Source organism: Nannospalax galili, unplaced genomic scaffold (assembly GCF_000622305.1).
Source record: "Nannospalax galili isolate Female #2095 unplaced genomic scaffold, S.galili_v1.0 scaffold340, whole genome shotgun sequence".
Classification (NCBI taxonomy): Eukaryota; Metazoa; Chordata; class Mammalia; order Rodentia; family Spalacidae; genus Nannospalax; species Nannospalax galili.
Window position 1 is genome coordinate 973,046 of NW_008347519.1, and position 18,953 is coordinate 991,998.

The 18,953-nt window shown below is 44.1% G+C and overlaps 1 protein-coding gene across 1 annotated transcript in view; it reads left to right on the plus strand.

Annotated features, from left to right (window-relative positions):
- The first annotated feature begins 9,088 nt into the window (after positions 1-9,088).
- Positions 9,089-18,953, plus strand: part of Myo1a (myosin IA) — a 24,137-nt gene continuing 14,272 nt past the window's right edge. Inside the window, exons 1-13 of the mRNA XM_008844097.1 lie at positions 9,089-9,285; positions 9,378-9,493; positions 9,734-9,828; positions 10,285-10,389; positions 10,720-10,766; positions 10,890-10,953; positions 11,130-11,228; positions 13,777-13,880; positions 14,000-14,147; positions 14,617-14,735; positions 14,823-14,909; positions 17,073-17,138; positions 17,265-17,369. Of these exons, the coding sequence (XP_008842319.1) occupies positions 9,172-9,285; positions 9,378-9,493; positions 9,734-9,828; positions 10,285-10,389; positions 10,720-10,766; positions 10,890-10,953; positions 11,130-11,228; positions 13,777-13,880; positions 14,000-14,147; positions 14,617-14,735; positions 14,823-14,909; positions 17,073-17,138; positions 17,265-17,369 (1,269 nt within the window). The 5' untranslated portion in view covers positions 9,089-9,171. The remainder of the gene's footprint in view (positions 9,286-9,377; positions 9,494-9,733; positions 9,829-10,284; positions 10,390-10,719; positions 10,767-10,889; positions 10,954-11,129; positions 11,229-13,776; positions 13,881-13,999; positions 14,148-14,616; positions 14,736-14,822; positions 14,910-17,072; positions 17,139-17,264; positions 17,370-18,953) is intronic.

The window sequence follows — 18,953 nt, forward strand, 5'->3', positions numbered from 1 at the left end:
GAGACCCTGTCTCAAAAAAAAAAAAAAAAAAAGAACCAAAAAAAAAATTCACATTCTAGAATCAATAAGGGTGCCAGAGTGATAAGCCTTATTGGACCCTCAATATTTATTAATATGGATTATCCATGAAAACCCCAGGAGCTGTTGTTTGAACTTTGAATTCTCATACATGTACTATTCTGAGTTGTGCTTACATTAGGAAAATGTCTGTAGGTTAGGTCTCCTAAGCTTTTATTATATCCCACATATGCATTTTCTTTTTCCCCATTCCTCACTGCCCACTTTTCCTGCTTAGAAAGGCTCTGTTTGCTTTCTGTGGTGTGTTTTATTCAGTTTATCTTAGTTCACTCTCTCCTTTTTTCTAGTTGTTCTCTACTGCCTCTTTTTCCCTGAAACATTGAAGGCCCCTTTATTTCTGGCCATTTTGTTTTTCCTTTTTCTTTCTTTTTGATTCAGGATTTTGCTGTGCAACTCAGATGGGTCTTAAACTCCCAATCCTTTTACCTTGGCCTTGCACTGCCAAAATTAGTGACCTAGACTGCCATGTCACACTTCTCATTTCTTTTCCCCTTCTGCTTGGTTTCTACATAATTCCTGCCAGCTAGGAAGAGAGATCTTGTTTACCTCATTGTTTTTCTGTCAGATCGCATATCTTTGTGTTACTAAGGAATCAAATTATCTCAGGGTTGGGAATGTAGCTTAGTGGTAGAGCACTTGTTGGCCTACCACTCAAGGCCCTGGTCAGATCTCCAGCACCACACACATGCACTCACGCACCAAGAAACCAGACAAACAAAACCAAAACAACAAAGTACAGTAGTCTATCTCCTGCCCTTCCCTCCCCTTATAGACCAGTTCAGTCCATTCAGCCTTCCTCACTACTTGAATCTCCCAAATCTGGCTAATTTGTAAGTCCTGAAACCACCTATTAAGTGTCTTCCTATATATATATGTATAGCTTTAGTTGTACAGCTGCCACAGTTTGAATTGCAGTAAGTAGACCTCTAGGTGATATGCATGTCTCTAGATACTCATTCAGCCATCAGGCTCAGACACATTGCCCTCTTGAGTTTGCTATACTTTTTTGCGATTTCTGTTTCTGACAGAAATGCTGTCTTTTTTCAGTGGCACTAGTTTAGACTCCTTTGCTATTGGAAATACCCTTGGGAGCTAGCAGCATCACTTTATGAGAGAGCAGACTCCCAATTATCTGCCATGTGCTTGGTTCCCTCATTGTGGGAACTTGGAAGAAGTGTGTAATTTCTGTAATTCCTTCAACCGGGAATGTAGGTGCTCATGGCAAGTGCACAGCAGTAGACTTAGGATCATGGAGAAGGAAGATGATATTTTTTAAAAAGCTGTGATGATGACTCACACCAGCCATTTAGCATGTAATTTTGAAAGGCCTCAGCTCTATGGCTAACATCCAAAATGTCAGGTCTGAGATGCCCCTAGTCTAGGTCGATTATTTCAACCAGTGTTCTTCCTAGCCTTAAATTGTCCAAAAGTGACAACTACCTCAGTTGGCATGGGGTGATACAGTACAAGTGGAAAAATGAGTAGTTTTTGAGGAGATGCTATGGGTTAAAGCTGCAGAATACAAGGAGGTTTATACTGGGAAACATTTTGTCTTTGTGAATTATGTACATGGTAAAATTTTGTCCCCTTACAAAGAACTGTTAAAGTTTCTGAAAGGGTGGGGATGTAGCTTAGTGGTGGTAACTGCTTGTTTAGCATGTACCAGATGTGGCCTCAATCTGTGGCCCATAAAAATAAGACCCACTACTAACAACAAAAAGCTTTCCAGAATGCACTATTTCAAAATCTTATTTCTGAAAATTGATACCTAGCATATTTGAATGTAATTGAATTGAAAAAATAATTCAACTCTATAAGTGATCTTAGAGTTCTTGGGAGACCTGGGTGCCTTTCCCCAGTTACCCCTTATAGACTTGGTAGCTTGCCTCCAGGGTGAGCTTTTTCTGACTTACATCTTTATTTTAGTGAGAAATCACTGTGAAGTCAGGAATGATTTTCCTCTTCTGTGTGGTAAACTCCTTGTGGCATATAGTTTTCATTTCAAGACCATTTTTTTTCCTCCATATTTGAATTTGGGGTGAGTAAAACCCTATTCATTTTATTACTCCCTGTCTGGTAGTTGGAGAATTGAGTGGCATGAGACTTGTTCTCAGACAGTGAAGGACAGCGCCTGCCTCTTTGTGTGCTGTATGTCCTTACCCTGCCTGCTGTGTGACTCTGCCTAGACGCTTCAGAGCTTCCACGTACCTGGAGATTGCTCAACTCTGTAAGCTTTCTTTAGGAACCACTTTTGTCTCCTTCTTGGCCTCTTAGTCTGCTGGCTTAGTCACTACTTGAAGCCCCTATTTAATTTTCTCTGGCAATTTCAGCTCATGCAATTTCAGCATCATCTTGTCTCTCAGACCGATTTCATCAAGGATTGAAGGGATAACGGGTGAGCTGGATGGACACTGGAGCCATGTCTGCTGCCATGTCAGCATCTTGCTCAGCAAATATCATGCTGTAAATTGGTTTCAAGGCTCGGGGCCTCATCAGCATTGGAAATCTATTGCTTCTAATCGGTCTGACCTGAGTTATATAGAACATGACCCCCATTAATGGATGTACAAGAGGCAATTGGCCTAAAACTTTTCTTTCTCCCTTCCCACATGACAGCAACAGAACACAGTGACCAAAGCCAAGAAAAATTTAGCTGCTTTGATAACTTTGATACCTTGTAATAAGAAAAAAAGGAGTTTCTCCTTCCCTCTCCCCACTACTCTTTTATGTCTGTTAACAATGGTGATTTTGCTGATGATGGTTCTTTGGGTCCCATGGTTCCATTTACCATATGTCCCATTCTAGTGCACAATCCTGTCTTGATCAGCTGTGTTCCCTTTTGCCCAGTCCCCACTTGGCATGTGTGATGGAGATTTGATGAATGAAAGGACCCAAATAGGCCAAAATCCCCCCAGGCCTTGATATCCATAAAAGGCTTAGGAATGGATTATGTAATTGCCTATAATCTTTTTGTTGTTCTGGAAAAATAGATGGTCTCAGACAGATGCCTGTGTAAAAATCTGAACCAGAAGAGGACAGTTGGACAGATGTACTGTGTCCTCATGTTGTGGGCACTGAGACCAAGGAATAAGTGTATGAAGTAGCCGTTGCACATGACAGATGTGCCTAAATCTTTTGCTTGTATCCAAGCAGAAAAATTGCTTTATTTAGGGAGGAACTTAAGCAATTGTGACAACCCAGTGGTATCTTAGTGACTTAACTGTGGATTCAGGTTGCTGTTGAACTGGAGTCTAGATGGTTACTACTTTATAAAGGTTGTTTGGAAGTCAGGTGTGGTAATGTACATTTGTTGTTCCTGTCCTTGGGAGGCTATGGTAACAGGATCACTTGTCTTGTTTAAAATCAGTGTCTCCTATTCTGAGACCTCCATCTCAGAATAGAAAGGAAAAGAAATAAAAGGGTATTTGGTGCCTTACATGGCAGGCAAAGCAGATCAACACTGGCTTGCAGCCTATTAGGGACAGGAATGATCACACAGACTCAAAAATGTGGCATTTTGGACTCACAGTCCTCCCATTTTTGTGTGTCGTCTTCCTTTGACACTATTTTTTTTCAGGGCGCAGGGTTGTTGAAACAAGGTGTCAGTCTGCAGCCCAAGCCGAACAGGAATTCACTATAGTACTCAGGCTGGCCTTGAACCCATGGCAGTCCTCTCTTCTGCTTCAGCCTCCTGAGTGCTGGAATTGCAGTATGAGCTACCATGCCCAGCTTTCTCTTTTACACTCTGGATGATAACTTGAAAATGCTGAACTCACTTTCTTCAAACTTGCTGAGAGCCATGAGTAGCCTTATCTTAACAGATAGCTCATAATGTGAATTTTTAAAACTGCTACAATCTGCAATTGCCACAGTTTTCCATGTTTATGGAATTGGTATTGAAATAACAGGGCTAAGAAATTACTAAGTAACTTTTAGCCTACAAATAATGCCTTAGTGTTATTTAGATAAAAGATTTGTCATTTATATTAAAATAATTGCTAATGAGTGTTTGAGAAGAACAGAAATATCAGGGATGCTCCTTGCCATGGGTCTTGTTTTCACCCACCTTTCTGTAAAAAAAAATATGTATTTTTTCATTTTTATTATATAACTTGTAAATAATCCCAATTTTAATAAAGTTTTATAGACTATACAATGGTCTCTTTTTTTTAATACCAAAAATTGTTTTGCATTTATTTATTTTGTGTGTGGGGGTATGGGGTGTGCACATGCTGCAGCCCACATGTGGAGGTCAGACGGGAGTTGACTCCTAGTATCAGGCTCCTTCCTTAACCAACTAAACTATCTCATCAGCCCTGGTCCCCGCCCCCCAAACACAAACTCCAGTATGGATTGCATGTTCTCAGGTAATCAGCAGTTAATACATCAATTTCATGTTTATGTATTTCCTTTTTTCCCTTAATCACACTTCTCTATCCTGAGACTATATTTGGGGCTGAGGATTTGAGACAAGGGCTCATGTAGCCCAGGCTGCCTCTGCCTTTGGAATGCTGGGATTACAGGCGTTAGCCATCATGTCCATTATGAACATGTAACATCTTAAATTGTAACATCTTAAAAAGTTAATACATCTGGCAAGATTGTTGACGGAATTGGTTTGAACAAATTGCTGCCCTCTCAACTTTATTAGAACTTAGTACCAAAGGATTTGGAATTGTTTCTTCATCATTGTCTTTCTCTTAGTTTAATTGGAGTGTAATTTTTTTTTTTTTTTTAAAGAAGGTGTTGTTTTTTTTTGAGATAGGGTCTCTCTGTAGCCCCAGCTGGCCTGGAACTTGCTATGCAGGCCAGGCTGGCCTTGATCTCTCAGAGTTCTGCCTGCCTCTGCCTCTGCTTCCCGAGTGCTAGGATTAAAGGTGTGCACCATAATGCCTAATTAAGTGTAATTTATATATACAGTAAAATTCTTAAATGTCTAGTTTTGCTGAGTTTTGACAAGTATAGTCAGTTGTATAACTACCACCACACTCATGATAGAGAACATTTTGATTATCCCCAAAGTTCCCTTGTATCCATTATATGGAGTAGACTTTATTCTGTTTTTCAGTGTTGGGGATCATATTCACAGCCTCATGTGCTAGCCAAGCACTCTGCCACTGAGCCACACCTCAATCCCTGGAGTAGACATTTGGATTGGGAACAAAGGAAGGTGATTTTAGGAGTTAGAGTGGAGGAACAAGGCAATAAGCTCCAGTTGCTTCCATTTAGTCTGGAGAGCAGATCACAGCGCTGTACCCACTCACTCCTCCTCCCTACCTCAAGGATGTTCTGGCAGATTTTGAAATCTCAGCTGACTTGGATGTGTGTTTTCTACACATTGTTAATTCAGAGTAATCCACTCATGACATTTTTCCTAGGTCTTCCCTAATTTTAACCCCCAAATTCACACCTTCGGTTGGATAGGAATTCACTGTGGGTTCAGACACAGGTTCCAGGTTGATAAGTGGAGCTATGATGTTCATCTCATTGTTTTAAAGCCTAAGGTTGCAGGGCTGGAGAGATGGCTCAGCGGTTAAGAACACTGGTTCTTGCAGAGGACCCGGATTTGAATCCCAGCACCCACATGGCAGCTAACAACTGTCCATAACTCCAGTTCCAGGGGATCTGATGGCCTCTTCTGCCCTCGTGAGCATTGCATGACATGCACTTACCTATATGCAGGCAATACACTCATACACATAAAAATAATAAAATATTTTTTAAAATGCCTAAAGTTGCTATCGTTTTGAAGTGTGTAGAAGGCATTCATGAGTGAATGGGTAGACATAAACCCCAAGTGACTGCCTGTGAGCATGAGACCCAGGTTCTAGTGGCAACTGTGGAGGTTGCAGCATTGCATGTGGTCCTGGGAAACACTAGGTGTGTTTCTTCCACTAGAAAAAGGTCTGTAGTCACCCTGTCTCGACACCATGACACTGTTCCACCTATAACAGAGGATTATGTTTTGATACCACTTCTGCTCAGCCTTCTCTTTACCTTGCTTCCTTCCCTTCAAATAGATATAGTAAATCAATAAATTATTTAAGGGCAGGTTGATAATGGAATTGTTGACGGACCAAGCTTATGCAGAATGCTTCTGCAAGAGCAATAGAACTCGGACCTTGAACCAGGCAGCAGTGGCTGAGAGCTGGGCAATCAAGTCTCCATGTTAAGTGTAATTACCTAAATTGCTCTTTATGCATGCCTGGGAGAGAAGATGGGCAGAGGGGCCTCTCTGTTTAGGATCTTTCCTTGGTGGATGAGGAGGTGCTTGGGATATTGGATTTGATAAGCTTTTTATCAGAGGGAGCTATTTTCTGCTCAGCTAATGCCCAGGAAACAGCATCTTAGGGTCTTGTTCAGTATCTCAGTGCTGAGGAATGATTAAAATGAGAAACCTCAGAACTTGGGCAGCAACCTATGGCAGACAAGACCAGAAAGCATACTCTGTGCCTGATTTCTGACATGCTAGCTGTGGAACTGGGGCACACAGTGTCATATCTAAGCCTGGCGTTTGCCTTATTTTCTCATTCAACAGAGCATCAGCATTGCCTGCTTTCCAGGGTGGGACTACTCCGTGAGATGATATGCATGTGAGGTTCAGTGAAATAGATGTCATGCGAATGTGAGGTATTATTAACTTTAATCTTTGGATCTCTATGATGAGGACTGATTTATAGGGGAAGGGAAATGGACAAGGATTTGGAATTTTGTCTGCTTTAGCCCTTCAAGTAATAATACCCTCAGGTTCCCAAAAGATAGAAAGGAAGATTTAAGGAGGGATACTGTTTCTCAGGAAAACATCCCAGCCTGCCTTCTTAGCAAAATTCCCAATTCTTCCTTGGACAATCTTTTCCTTGGCTATACATTCCATTTCTTCTGTTCTCACTTCCACATTCTGGTGACAGTGGAGCTCTATTTGAGCCGCTTAGCTAAATCCAGAGAGGTATCTTCTCCCATCTATAGGAAGACTGAACACAGGCATGTAAAAGGTTAAGGGAGCCACACCCTCAGCAGGAACAGCCCTGGACTTTGCGCTGAGCAGCCATCTCTCTCTGGCCTCTTCTGGTCTGCATGGTACCGGGAGCCTGGTTTGGAGGAGGCAGCGCAGAGGAGGGTGAGAGTGTGGATGCTTGGCTTCCTAACACCATGGACAGCTCCCGTTAACTGAAACACCGCTCTTGGCACCCCAGACTCTTCCTGTCAGATTGAGATTTTATTCCCTGTTCTTCAAGGGACACTGAAGTTACAGTATTGGGTAAGTTCTTCTTGATCTGTCACCTTGGAATCTTCTAGGAACTGCCACTTTGTCCCCTTTCCCACCCCAATGCTTCACATTCTTATTCCTCTCAATCCAAACGAGTTGCACTCTCCCACCCCACCTCTGCTCCTCACCTTCCCCTTCCAAGTTGCTTCAAAGACTCACTGTCTCTCTGTCTTTCTCTGTCTATGTCTCTGTCTCTCTCTGTTTCTCTCTCTCTGTGTTGTTGAGACAGGGTCTTAACTCTGTAGCTAATCTGGTGGTCTGGAACTCACTATGTAGCTCAAATTGGCCCCAAATTTATGGCAGTCCTCCTGCCTCAGCCTTCTGAATGCTGGACTTACTGGCATGAGCCACCATGCATGACTACTGAGCTTTAATGTGGGAAATCTGGGAGAATAATAGGACCTACTTCATGGGGCTGTTCTAAATATCAAGCAAATTAGTATTTGCACAGGGTTTAGAGCCCCGCCTGCCTGTGGTAAATGCTGCATGATTTCCAGAGACTGCTGTTAATCAGTATTCATATTATTTCCTTAGTTGTGTTCTTCAGGAAGTTACTGGAGCTTGGGGAAAGCAGAATGAAGGAGAAGGAGCCCCGTGTCCCCGTTTTGCCCTATCTACTATTCCTGTTCTTCCTCTAGGTTCAGAGAAGCAGGAGAGGGGGGAATGTATTTCTTTTATTCCTGTTTGGGAGTGGCATTGACCATTGTACTAGTACTGCCACCCCGCCCACTCAGTTCCCCAGGGGGAGACCAGACGACTGGGTTTCCTCCTGCATGAACACCTGCCAGGTGCCGGCTGCATGCAGCCCAGCCCTCCCTGTAGCACTCTCTTGCTCCCAGCAGCTGCTAGAAAGGTGGGTGTGTCCCTTTGGGCAAAGTCCATGCCAGGAGTTTACAGGAATGGGTGCAAAATTTGAAGACTTTGCCATTGAAGACAAAAGGGGAGGACAGCTTGAGACCTTGACAGTTCTTTATCAGTTGGGGAAGCAAATCCAACTTTCATTTTCTATGGGTAATTCCAGTCTTTTCTGGAGGACTGCCTCCATTCTTGAACTCACCACCTGGTTCACTCTCATTTAAAAATGAGAGGTGGCTCAGCAGTTAAGAGCACTGGCTGCTCTTGCAGAGGACATGCGTTTGATTCCCAGCACCCACATGACAGCTAACCATCTGTAACTCCAGTTCTAGGGGAATCTCACGCCTTCTTCTGACTTCTGTGGGAATTGCATGACACAGGTGCACTAATACACATGCAGGCAATATACTCACACACATAAAATAAAAAAACTGGAAAATAAAGAAAAATGAAGCTCATGTGGTAATGACAGGAGAGACCTCTGGAACTGGGTATAGGGGAGGGACTAGGTGACCAAAATGGGGACTGGTAGAGGTGGGGATTGAGTAGGAGTGTAGGGCAAACAGCCAAGGAGACTGGATGCTGACGAAGATAGCAGAATAGGAGGGAGGGAACTTTTAGTACCTGGCTGTGGTATAAAGCTTGGCTCACACTTCTTCAGTCCTCTCCATCAGGCACTACTCTGCTCCACCACTGCTGCCTACCGATGCCATCCTTAATCAGTGGGGCAGACACAGATAGTCCTGTCTAAGCCCATTCTACCCCCAGCCCAGGGATCAGAGGGTTTCCCTATGTCCCTGGTTGGTCAGCCTGATCCAGAGGCCCTTCTGGGTAGAGGGCTCTCTGTAGAGAGGGAAAAAGGGCTCTTAGGTCTTCCCGCCCTCTTCTCCTCTCACTGTGACTGGCCCCTTAAGCTGAGCAAACAGTAGCAAATTGCAGCTTTGACTCCTAGGATCCTAGCTGCTCTGGACATGCCTGACCTGGAAGGCCCTGTGGGGGTACAGGACCTTGTCCTCCTGGAACCCTTGGATGAGGAATCTCTGCTCAAGAACCTCCAGCTTCGCTATGAAAACAAGGAGATTTATGTAAGCTCACTGTGGGCGCCAGGCTGTGGGTATATCCGGAGTTAAGTGTTCCTCCTGCCGGGATCATTCCCTTCACTCTCTTCTGATTCCAGACCTACATTGGGAATGTGGTGGTCTCAGTGAATCCCTATCAGCAACTTCCCATCTATGGCCCAGAATTCATTGCCAAATACCAGGACTATACCTTCTATGAGCTGAACCCCCATATGTAAGTAAAGAGGCCAAGGACAGGTGGACAAAATCCCATGAATAACACCAATTCCCCCTGTCCCTTCCTCTTAAAGGAGGTTCTCCAGCTTCCCCTCCTCCCCTGAGACTCCTTCCTAGGCTGTCATGTCCTGCCTAATCTGGTCCCTATGAGGAGGGTAGATGAACCTAGTGCTGTGGATTAACAGATGATGCCTTGGGCTGGCCCCACATTAGTTACTGCCCACTTTCTTTCTATAAGCTATGCTTTAGCAAATGTGGCCTACCAGTCACTAAAGAATCGGGACCAAGACCAGTGTATCCTTATCACCGGCGAGAGTGGAGCTGGGAAGACTGGTGAGGAGGCATCTGGCTGGGAAGCCTAGGAGTCATGTCTGGAATCCTGACCTTATGTCTTTTCAATGAGGCCTGGTCCTGTCCCTCCCAATCTCCAATCTTCTCCAGTTTTTCTTTCTTTCTTTTTTTAAAAAAAGATTTTTGAATTTTATATTATGTGTATGTATGTGCACATGCGTGCAGATGTCTGTGGAGGCTAGAAGAGGGTGTCAGATCCCCTGGAACTGGAGTTATAGGAGGTTGTAAACCACCAATTGTGGGTGCTAGGAACCCCATATGGGTCTTCTGCATGAGTAGTAAATGCTTTTAACTGCTAAGCCATCTCTCCAGTCCCAATCTTTCCTGTTTTTCTTACTGCAGGGGTGTGAGGTGCTGGGGTTAGAGGAGTTGAGGGAGGTGGGGAGTTGAGGGAGTTGAGTCCCCTGGTTGGGGACTCTGAGAGTTTCTCGTGCACAGAGGCTAGTAAGCTGGTGATGTCCTATGTGGCTGCCGTCTGTGGGAAAGGGGAGCAGGTGAACTCTGTGAAGGAGCAGCTGCTTCAGTCAAATCCAGTGCTGGAGGGTGAGCATTGTGGTCTCTACCCTCTCCATTTCCCTGCCCTTGGCCCCCAGAATCCCTCAGCCCTAGACATTCTTCCAAAACCACTGTTCCCCTTCAGCCTGAAAAAATGTAATTGCTTGGTAGACTGAAAGGCGTCTTCCCTGCAGGACTTCCCTTCCTTTCCCTTCCCGCCCCTTCCCTTCCTTTCTCCTTTCTCCCTTCTCCCTCCTTCCTCTTCCCTCCCTCCTCCCCCCTCCCTCCTTCCTCCTCCCTCCTCCCTTCTCCCTTTCCTTCCCTAGGGTCTCACCCTTGGGAGCCTCAGCCACCTCACTTCCCTTTTCATCTCTGCAGCATTTGGCAATGCCAAGACCATCCGCAATGACAACTCCTCTCGATTTGTGAGTGACCATATCTATTCAGGAGGAGGGGTGGGGGCTGAGAGGGAGGAGCACTGCACAGAGTCTTCCTCACAGCTTTGAGAAGAGGAGGAAGCCAAGGCTTTCTTTGGTCTTTCTCTGAAGGGAAAATACATGGATATTGAGTTTGACTTCAGAGGATCCCCCCTTGGTGGCGTCATCACAAACTGTATGTCTCCCTGCATGCCTGACCAGTTCTCTTCCTCCTGCCCACTGTGTCCTTTTGTGGTCCTGTAGGCAGGAAACTTCTCAACCCCCTGAGAACATTGGGGTTAAGGGCATGATTAGAGAGATGCTGTATTATCTCCTAGACCTTCAGGAGGGTGTTTTCTCATACTCTGCCAGATCTGCTTGAGAAATCTCGAGTGGTGAAGCAACTCAAAGGGGAGAGGAACTTCCACATCTTCTATCAGTTACTGACTGGAGCAGATGCGCAGCTGCTGAGTACGTGCCTGCCCTGGACATGTGGTCAAACACCCCCAACCTCCATTCCATCCCCAGAACTGTGGGCCCCTCTTGTCCCCTTCCCTTGAGCCCCCTCTCCACTTCTCAGTGCCTGCATTCCCCACCCAGAGCCGTATCACCTGTTGTTGGGAACAAATCCCCTGACCTCTCTGCTCTCTTCCTTTGCCTGGTTGTTTGCCAGGGCTATGCCTTCCTTACCTCATTACTGCTCTTGTCCCTGTGTCCTGCCTGGTTCTCTCCTCAAGCTGGCTTCAAGCATGAAGCACTCAACTCTGCCTTCCTTCCTACTTCAACTTGAGGGGCTTTATTGATAGTTAAGCAGGAAAGTGAGGCAGGATGTGGGAGTGTTCAAAAACTTCCAAAGACCTCTAGTGGAAGCTGCCTGGGCGTATACACTCACCTCACCTAGGCTCTTCCCTGATTTTCTTAGCTAGCTCAGTGGAAGTTTCATTCATTCTCTTTCTTCTTCATCAAGCGCCTTTTGATCAGGCATTAGTTGGCCTATAGTGATAGAGGTGAGTATGACACGGACCCTGTGATCAAAGAACTCAAGTCTCTTAGGCATGGTAGGTATATGAGCAGATACATTGCAATGCAGTGTGATTGGTTCCAGTAAGCCTGTTCAGGTAGCTATAGCAGCAGAAGGTATAGAGTTCCCTTGCCTTGTCCTGAAAACTGGACTGGCCAGAGGCTATTGGAGGGCATCACTGGGGTCTGGTGGGACTTTGCCCTTGCTAGAGTTTGCCCCTCAATCTCCCCTCTAGCTGTGAAAACCATGATTTCTAGCCCCTAAGGATCAGTCTGTCTCTTTAGTTTTTGTTATGCTGGACTTATGCATAACTCTTTTCCTGTCCTTGAAATTCCTGTTTCAAAAGTCTCCATAAGTCTTATCCTCCTTCTTGGTTTAATGGCCTCAATGATGTTCAATTTATATGACTCAGGCACTAATGTCTTGTTCTGGCTGGTTCCGTACCTGTTAGTTTAAGCTGAATCTGGGTGGCTTTCCCTGGGATCACTATTCTGGGTTTTATGACTCATTCTTTTTCTAGCTGCCCTTCCTTAGCAATCTCCTATTTCAGAATTTGTGTGCTAGAGGGAAGTGTCACTAAAATCCAGTTTGAAATTTATTCTCCGATTCCCAGATCATTTACATAAATGCTAACTGACACACCTCTAGTCCATGGTCAGTCTAATTCTTTCATTTTACATAAACAACCTAAATGGACATTTCTTTGAATTCATTTATTTTTTCATTAAAATTTTTTAATTTATTATTTTTATTTTATGTGTATGAGTGTATTGCCTACACATATGTAAATGCAACCATATTGTGCAAACACTTCAGAGGCCACAAGAGGGCGTTGGATCCCCTGGAACTGGAGTCACGGACAGTTGTTAGCTGCCATGTGGGTGCTAGGAATTGAAACAGAGTCTTCTGGAAGAACAAGCATTCTTAACTACTCTGCCATCTCTCTAGCCCCCTGATTCATTTTTCAAAATGAAAAAAATTCCGTTTCAGGCACATAGAATATGAAGCTGATAAGCAGTCCCAACATACAAATTGCTCATTTTGGGGAAAGACAAAAATTCAAAACCTAGCTCGCATGATATAGATTTAGAGAAAATCTCATTTATCTTAGGGGACTACAAGACAGCCATTTATTAGCTCAGCCCTCAGCACTGAGAAAACCTTTGGAGAAAACCTTTCAGAGGAGGCATTAGGGCCAGGGAACAAATACTGAATGAGTAAACAGGGGCGAAGGCTATTGAGGCTGGGGCCTCACTTTTTCCCAGAACAGAATAGAGAGTTTACTTGATTGTTTTTGTTGTTTAGAACCCTGAGGGTGGGGGAAAGAATCAGTGGGGCTTTTATTTCATTTAAGTTCAAGGGAAACTCCAACAGGTATGAATACCCAAATCCAAATATTACTTAAAAAGTTAGTTTATCAGCATAGGAATTAATTATCCCCAAACAGAGGGGACAAAGGAAGAACCTAAAGCGAAAGTGACTCCTCCTGGGGCTGAAGAGATGACTCAGAGGTTAAGAGCATCTACTGCTCTTGCTAAGGACCTGGTTCAGTTCCTAGCACCCACATGGCAGCTGTCTATAATTCTAGTTCCAGGTGAATCCAGTGCCCTCTTCTGGCTTCCACAGGCATTGTACACACAGGTGCATTTACATACACAGAGACAAAACACTCATACACATAAAATAAAAAATTTTTAAATCTTTTCTTTTTTTTTTTTTTTGGTCTTTTTTGAGACAGGGTCTCCCTGTAGCCCCAGCTGTCCTGGAACTCACTATGTAGACCAGGCTGGCCTTGAGCTCACAGAGATTCGCCTGTCTCTGCCTCCTGAGTGCTGGGATTAAAGGAGTGCGCCACCACGCCCGGCTAAAAATCTTTTAAAAAATTAAAAATGGCTCCTTCAAATGAAGGAATGAACTTATCCAGAGCAGAGGCAGGGAGGTGTCAGGTTCGGGGATTAGAGAGCAAGTCCTAACCTTCTTCCATGGTCACCCTCCCAGAGGCCCTAAAGCTTGAGAAGGATGCAAGTGGATATACCTATCTGAATGGGGAAGTGTCCAGAGTAGATGGCATAGATGACGCCTCCAACTTCAGGGCTATGCAGGTGAGTGCCCACTGTGGGACAGGCTTGAGCCCTTAGGCCATCTTCTGAGCTCAGGCTTTGTGAGGGGAGGTCCTGGACTGGCCCTAGCTGCTCAGCTTGCTGTCTGCTTTCTTCCCAAGAGTGCAATGACAGTGATTGGGTTCTCAGACGATGAAATTCAACAAGTGCTGGAAGTGACAGCTCTGGTGCTGAAGCTGGGAAACGTGGAGTTGATGGATGAGTTCCAGGCCAATGGGATACCAGCAAGTGGCATTCGTGATGAGAAAAGTTTGTGCCACCTTGATGAAGCCCCACTCTGAATGCCCTGTCTCAAGTCCAGTTTTTGTATCACCTCCAATGTGATTGCTGCATTCCCACTCAGCCCACTCCTGAGGTTTCCTCCAAAGTGACTTGTTGAACTTGTTGGAGTCTCTCCTCCAAAGAGACTTGGAATGAGGTTCTGAAATTTGATAGACTTGGGTCTGGAACTTTCAGAGTCTTAGCTGCATCTTCTGAGATATAGAGGCAATCTTGCCCATTTTAAGAGATTTTCATATCAAAGTAGATAGTGCAGGCAAAGTGCTCAGATCTGCCATATTCCCTTGGCCCCCATTCCTCTGGGCTCATATTCTATGCCAGCCCCATGACTTCCCTAGCCTAACTGGGTTATCAGTCTCTTGGGCAGCCTTGCTGGACAGCCCCTTTCCCCCTCTCCAAACCATGATGGGTTGTTTTTGTTTTGTTTTTGTCATTCTAGCTGTTCGGGAGATTGGGGAGATGATGGGTTTGAATTCAGAGGAACTAGAGAGAGCTTTGTGCTCAAGGACTATGGAGACAGCCAAAGAAAAGGTGGTCACAGTCCTGAATGTCACGCAGGTGAGGGCCCTCCTGTAGGAGCTGATTTTGAGCCTCTTCTGTGGCTGCCACATTAATCAGAGTGTCCCCTCCTCACCCCCACCCCAGGCCCAATATGCTCGGGATGCTCTGGCTAAGAATGTCTACAGTCGCCTTTTCAACTGGATAGTGAATCGCATCAATGAGAGCATCAAGGTGAGTGACTGCCCTCTTCCCTCAAAGCCTCTGCCTGCTTCAACTTCTTGCCCAGGCCACCAACTCCAGAGAGAGGAGCATTTGGAGGAGGGTACAGTTCCTTCTAGGAGTATGTTGTGGGAATGCTGTTGGTATTTGAGTTCCATAATCTGATCCATTTCCTTGTGAACCATGTGGTCTTTCAGTTTCACAAAGATACTGAGCTTCAGGGGCTAGAGAGATGTCTCAGTAGTTAAGAGTGAGTGCTGTTCTTGCAGAGGTCCTGAGTTCAGTTCCTGCACCCACATCAGGCATCTCACAGCTGCTTGTAATTCTAGCTCCAGGGAGATCTGACTCCTCTGGCCTCTGCAGGCACCTGCACTCACATACTCACAGGAAGATACACACACACACACACACACACACTTAAAAATAATAAAAAATCAATCTTAAAAAAAAAAAGATACTTTGCCTCAACTTCCTGATTTGGAAATGGTCACCAAAATACATGAATGCCCATCTGCTTCAGAGTTCACTGAAGATCAGATAAAACAATGTGCATGGTTGCTATAAGCTTCAGCAATACCACTCTTTGGCCTATAGCCAAGAAAACACTGTATACAAACGTTTGTGGAAGCATTATTTTTTATTATTTTATTATTTTTATTTTATGTGTGTGAGTGTATTGCTTGCATGTATGTAAAGGCACCAGTGTTACACAATGCCCATTGAAGTCAGAAGAGGATGTTGGATCCCCTGGAACTGTAGTTATGAATGGTTGTTAGCCACCATGTGGGTGCTAGGAATTAAACCTGGGTTCTCCGCAAGAGCAGCTAGTGCTCTTAACTCTTGAGTCATCTCTCTAGCCCCCAGAAGCATTATTTCTAATAGAAAAAAAGGGGAGGATCAGGAAATTCAGGGCTAGCCTCAGCTATATAGTGAGTTCAAGGCCAGCGTGGGGTATTTGAGATCCTGACTCTACAAATGAATGAATGAATGAATGAACGAATAAATAATAGTAAAAATAGAAACAATCTCTGTCCATCAGGGATGGATGAATAGATAAATAAAGTGGGATATATCTGTGAAACAGTATTTGGCCATAAAAAAGGAATGGAGTTCTTACCTGTGGTATAGCACTGGTGAATCTTGAAAACACTATGCTGAGTGAAAGAAGCACATCACAAACAACTACCTCTTGTGCGTATTTATGTGAAATAGTAGAACAGGCAGATCCGCAGAGAAAGGAAGTAGATTAATGAATGCCCAGGCCTTGGGGGCAGGGAAAAGAGAATAATTACTAAATCGGTATAAGATTTCTTTTTGGCTTGATGAGAATGATCTGGAATTAGGTAGAGGTAGTGGTTGTGCACCTTTTGAATAACTAAAAATATAACCCACTGAGTTATACATGGTATGTAAATTGTATTCAGTAAACATTTATCTTTTACTTTTTTGGTGCTGGGGATCCAACCCAGGATTTCATTCATGCTAATCATGTGCCTTACCACTGAGCTACAGCCCAACTTCAGTAAATCTGTTATTTCACAGTCTTCTATGTGAAAGTGCCTTATATTCTGAAGTTATTCCTGAAAGTCCCATGGGTATGTGGGATTTGAATCTAGGCTTGGGATCCTTTTCCCTTCTAAGATTTGACTTTTTTTTTTCTTTTTTTCTTTTTGAGACAGGGTCTCCCTGTAGCCCCAGTTGTCCTGGAACTTGCTTTGTAAACAAGGCTGGCCTCAAACTCACAAAGATCTGCCTGCCTCTGCCTCCCAAGTGCTGGGATCAAAGGTGTGCGCCACCATGCCCGGCCGATTTGACTTTTTTTGAGTACAAAATAATACTACTCATATAAGGTTATAAATGACATGGAATTTTCTTTTGTAAGAGTACAAATGTAAGGGATGGCTATCATCCTAAAGCCTTTTAAAATCTTTCTACCTAATATCCATTTGCAACCATTCTGGACTCTATTTGTATCTTCCCTCTTCTTCCTCTTCCTTTGCTTGTTCTGCAGCTAATGGAGGAGGGAGGAGAGTAGACACCACAGATCCTTTCCAGCTTGGTCAGGCTTACTCTAGCTCTGTTTGTCCCTGCTCCAATCCCATCTACCCCAGAAGGACCTGGCCTGGTGTGCCCAAGGAACTATTCCTTACCTTTTTATCCTTCTCTCCTCTTCAGGTGTGCACTGGGGAGAAGAGGAAGGTCATGGGGGTCCTGGATATCTATGGTTTTGAGATATTAGAGGTGAGAGAATATCAGCCAACTTCAGCAGCCAGCCTCCCCATTTGGGGGACAGGCTTGTAATGGATGTGAGAGGGGGCTGTGAGGGAGGAGGGGTCTGAGGTGAGCTGCTTTCTCTTCAACCCATAGGATAATAGCTTTGAGCAATTTGTGATCAACTACTGCAATGAGAAGCTGCAACAGGTCTTCATAGAACTGACCCTGAAGGAAGAGCAAGAGGAATACAAGAAAGAGGTAAGTACCAAGTCTGCCTGCCCCCCAAGTGACTTGCAGATGTATGCCAGATCTTCCTTTCCTCTTGACCACAATTTCCATCTAATTGTCCCCAGATGGTAACACAAAGGACAAAACATTTCCCTCACACAGCTGAGCATTCAGCATTACTTAGTAACCCCAATGTTTTGCTTCCCACCCTCTGTGTCCCAGATTTCACTCCAGGCCAGGCCAGACAGGGGACAGATTGATGGAAGGGTGTGTATGTGTGTGGAGGGTCCTGACAAGGCTGAAGTGACAGCTGTGCTTGGCCTATGGCAGACGTGAGCCACATTTAGAAGGGACATTTCTCCTGGGCTTGGCACCGTCCCCCATCCCTTAAGTGCCCTTCTCTAACTTCTCAGAATCTTTTGTCTCCTCTGGGTGTTAGGCAGTGTTGCTGTCCCCTGTAATAGCGCCATGATTCCAAGACTTACTCATCAGAAATGCCCTATGGCTTCCAATTTCCACACCCCTTCTCTGATTCAATATAAACCCTTGAGTTCCATGGCTACGTGTTAGAAAAGCTCTCTGATTAAGCTAATCCACTCCAAAGTGTGAGTGGCTGCGTCTCATTAAAATCCTTCTAGGGAGTCCCTGTGAGCTCTCAAGAACCTATCTGTGTGGTAGGATTTCAGGCAATGTGGTTAGAATGTATGGACAACTTTTTTCAGTTGTTTTACCTATTTTTGTTTTAACAACTTAGATGATAAACATTCCCATCCTTCTACCTCTGCCCCTAGACTCCCAGTTCTCCTCTCTGCCATAGGCCACCAAGGTGGGCCTCCTTCCAAAGGTCTTTTGCTTCTTTACAAGCACATATGTAAATGTATTTTTCTATACAACTTATACAAAGGGCAGTAAATATGCTGTGTTCTGTACCTTGTTAACACTTAGCTACCTAGTATTACAAGGATGTCATAATTTATTCAGTTAGGAACAGTATTTTGGGGTGAAATAGGAAGGCAACTTTACTTAGTTCTAGTCTCCTTTTGCTAAGAAACTGTATGGGAAGAGAGAAAGAAAGGCTTGTGCACCCCAGCCTACAATTGGGTACAATTTGGCCCTCGGGAGGGATTAGGGGATATCCTGCCTGTAGGCCTAATGTTCAGCAAGTCCTTGAAGCAGTGAACACTTCTTTTTTTTTAAATTATTTATTTAATAACCACATAGTTAGAAGAAGCATTTCATTACATCAGCATTGACATATTCAATAACAATTTTCTGAGCTCTTATAAAATTGGCTGTACATTTTTAGGTTTACAGTTGAATTATTACAGTTATATAATATTGTACTCAGTATAAACCCTATAAGACATAAAATTAAATGAGGTTTTAACCTTTAAAAAAGATCTCCATTTCATTATTAAAATATAGAGTTTCACGCAGAAAACTTCTTTTTTAATGCAATTGACATTAAGATGTTTGCACATACATTTCTAATCTCTATATATCAGATTATTACTAGTCACTAGTCACAGCTTTCTGAGCTCCTTGGCATCTGAGCATGGATATAAAGTCATCAGGTAGATTTCAATGGTAATGCTTTTTACATCTACTTATTAT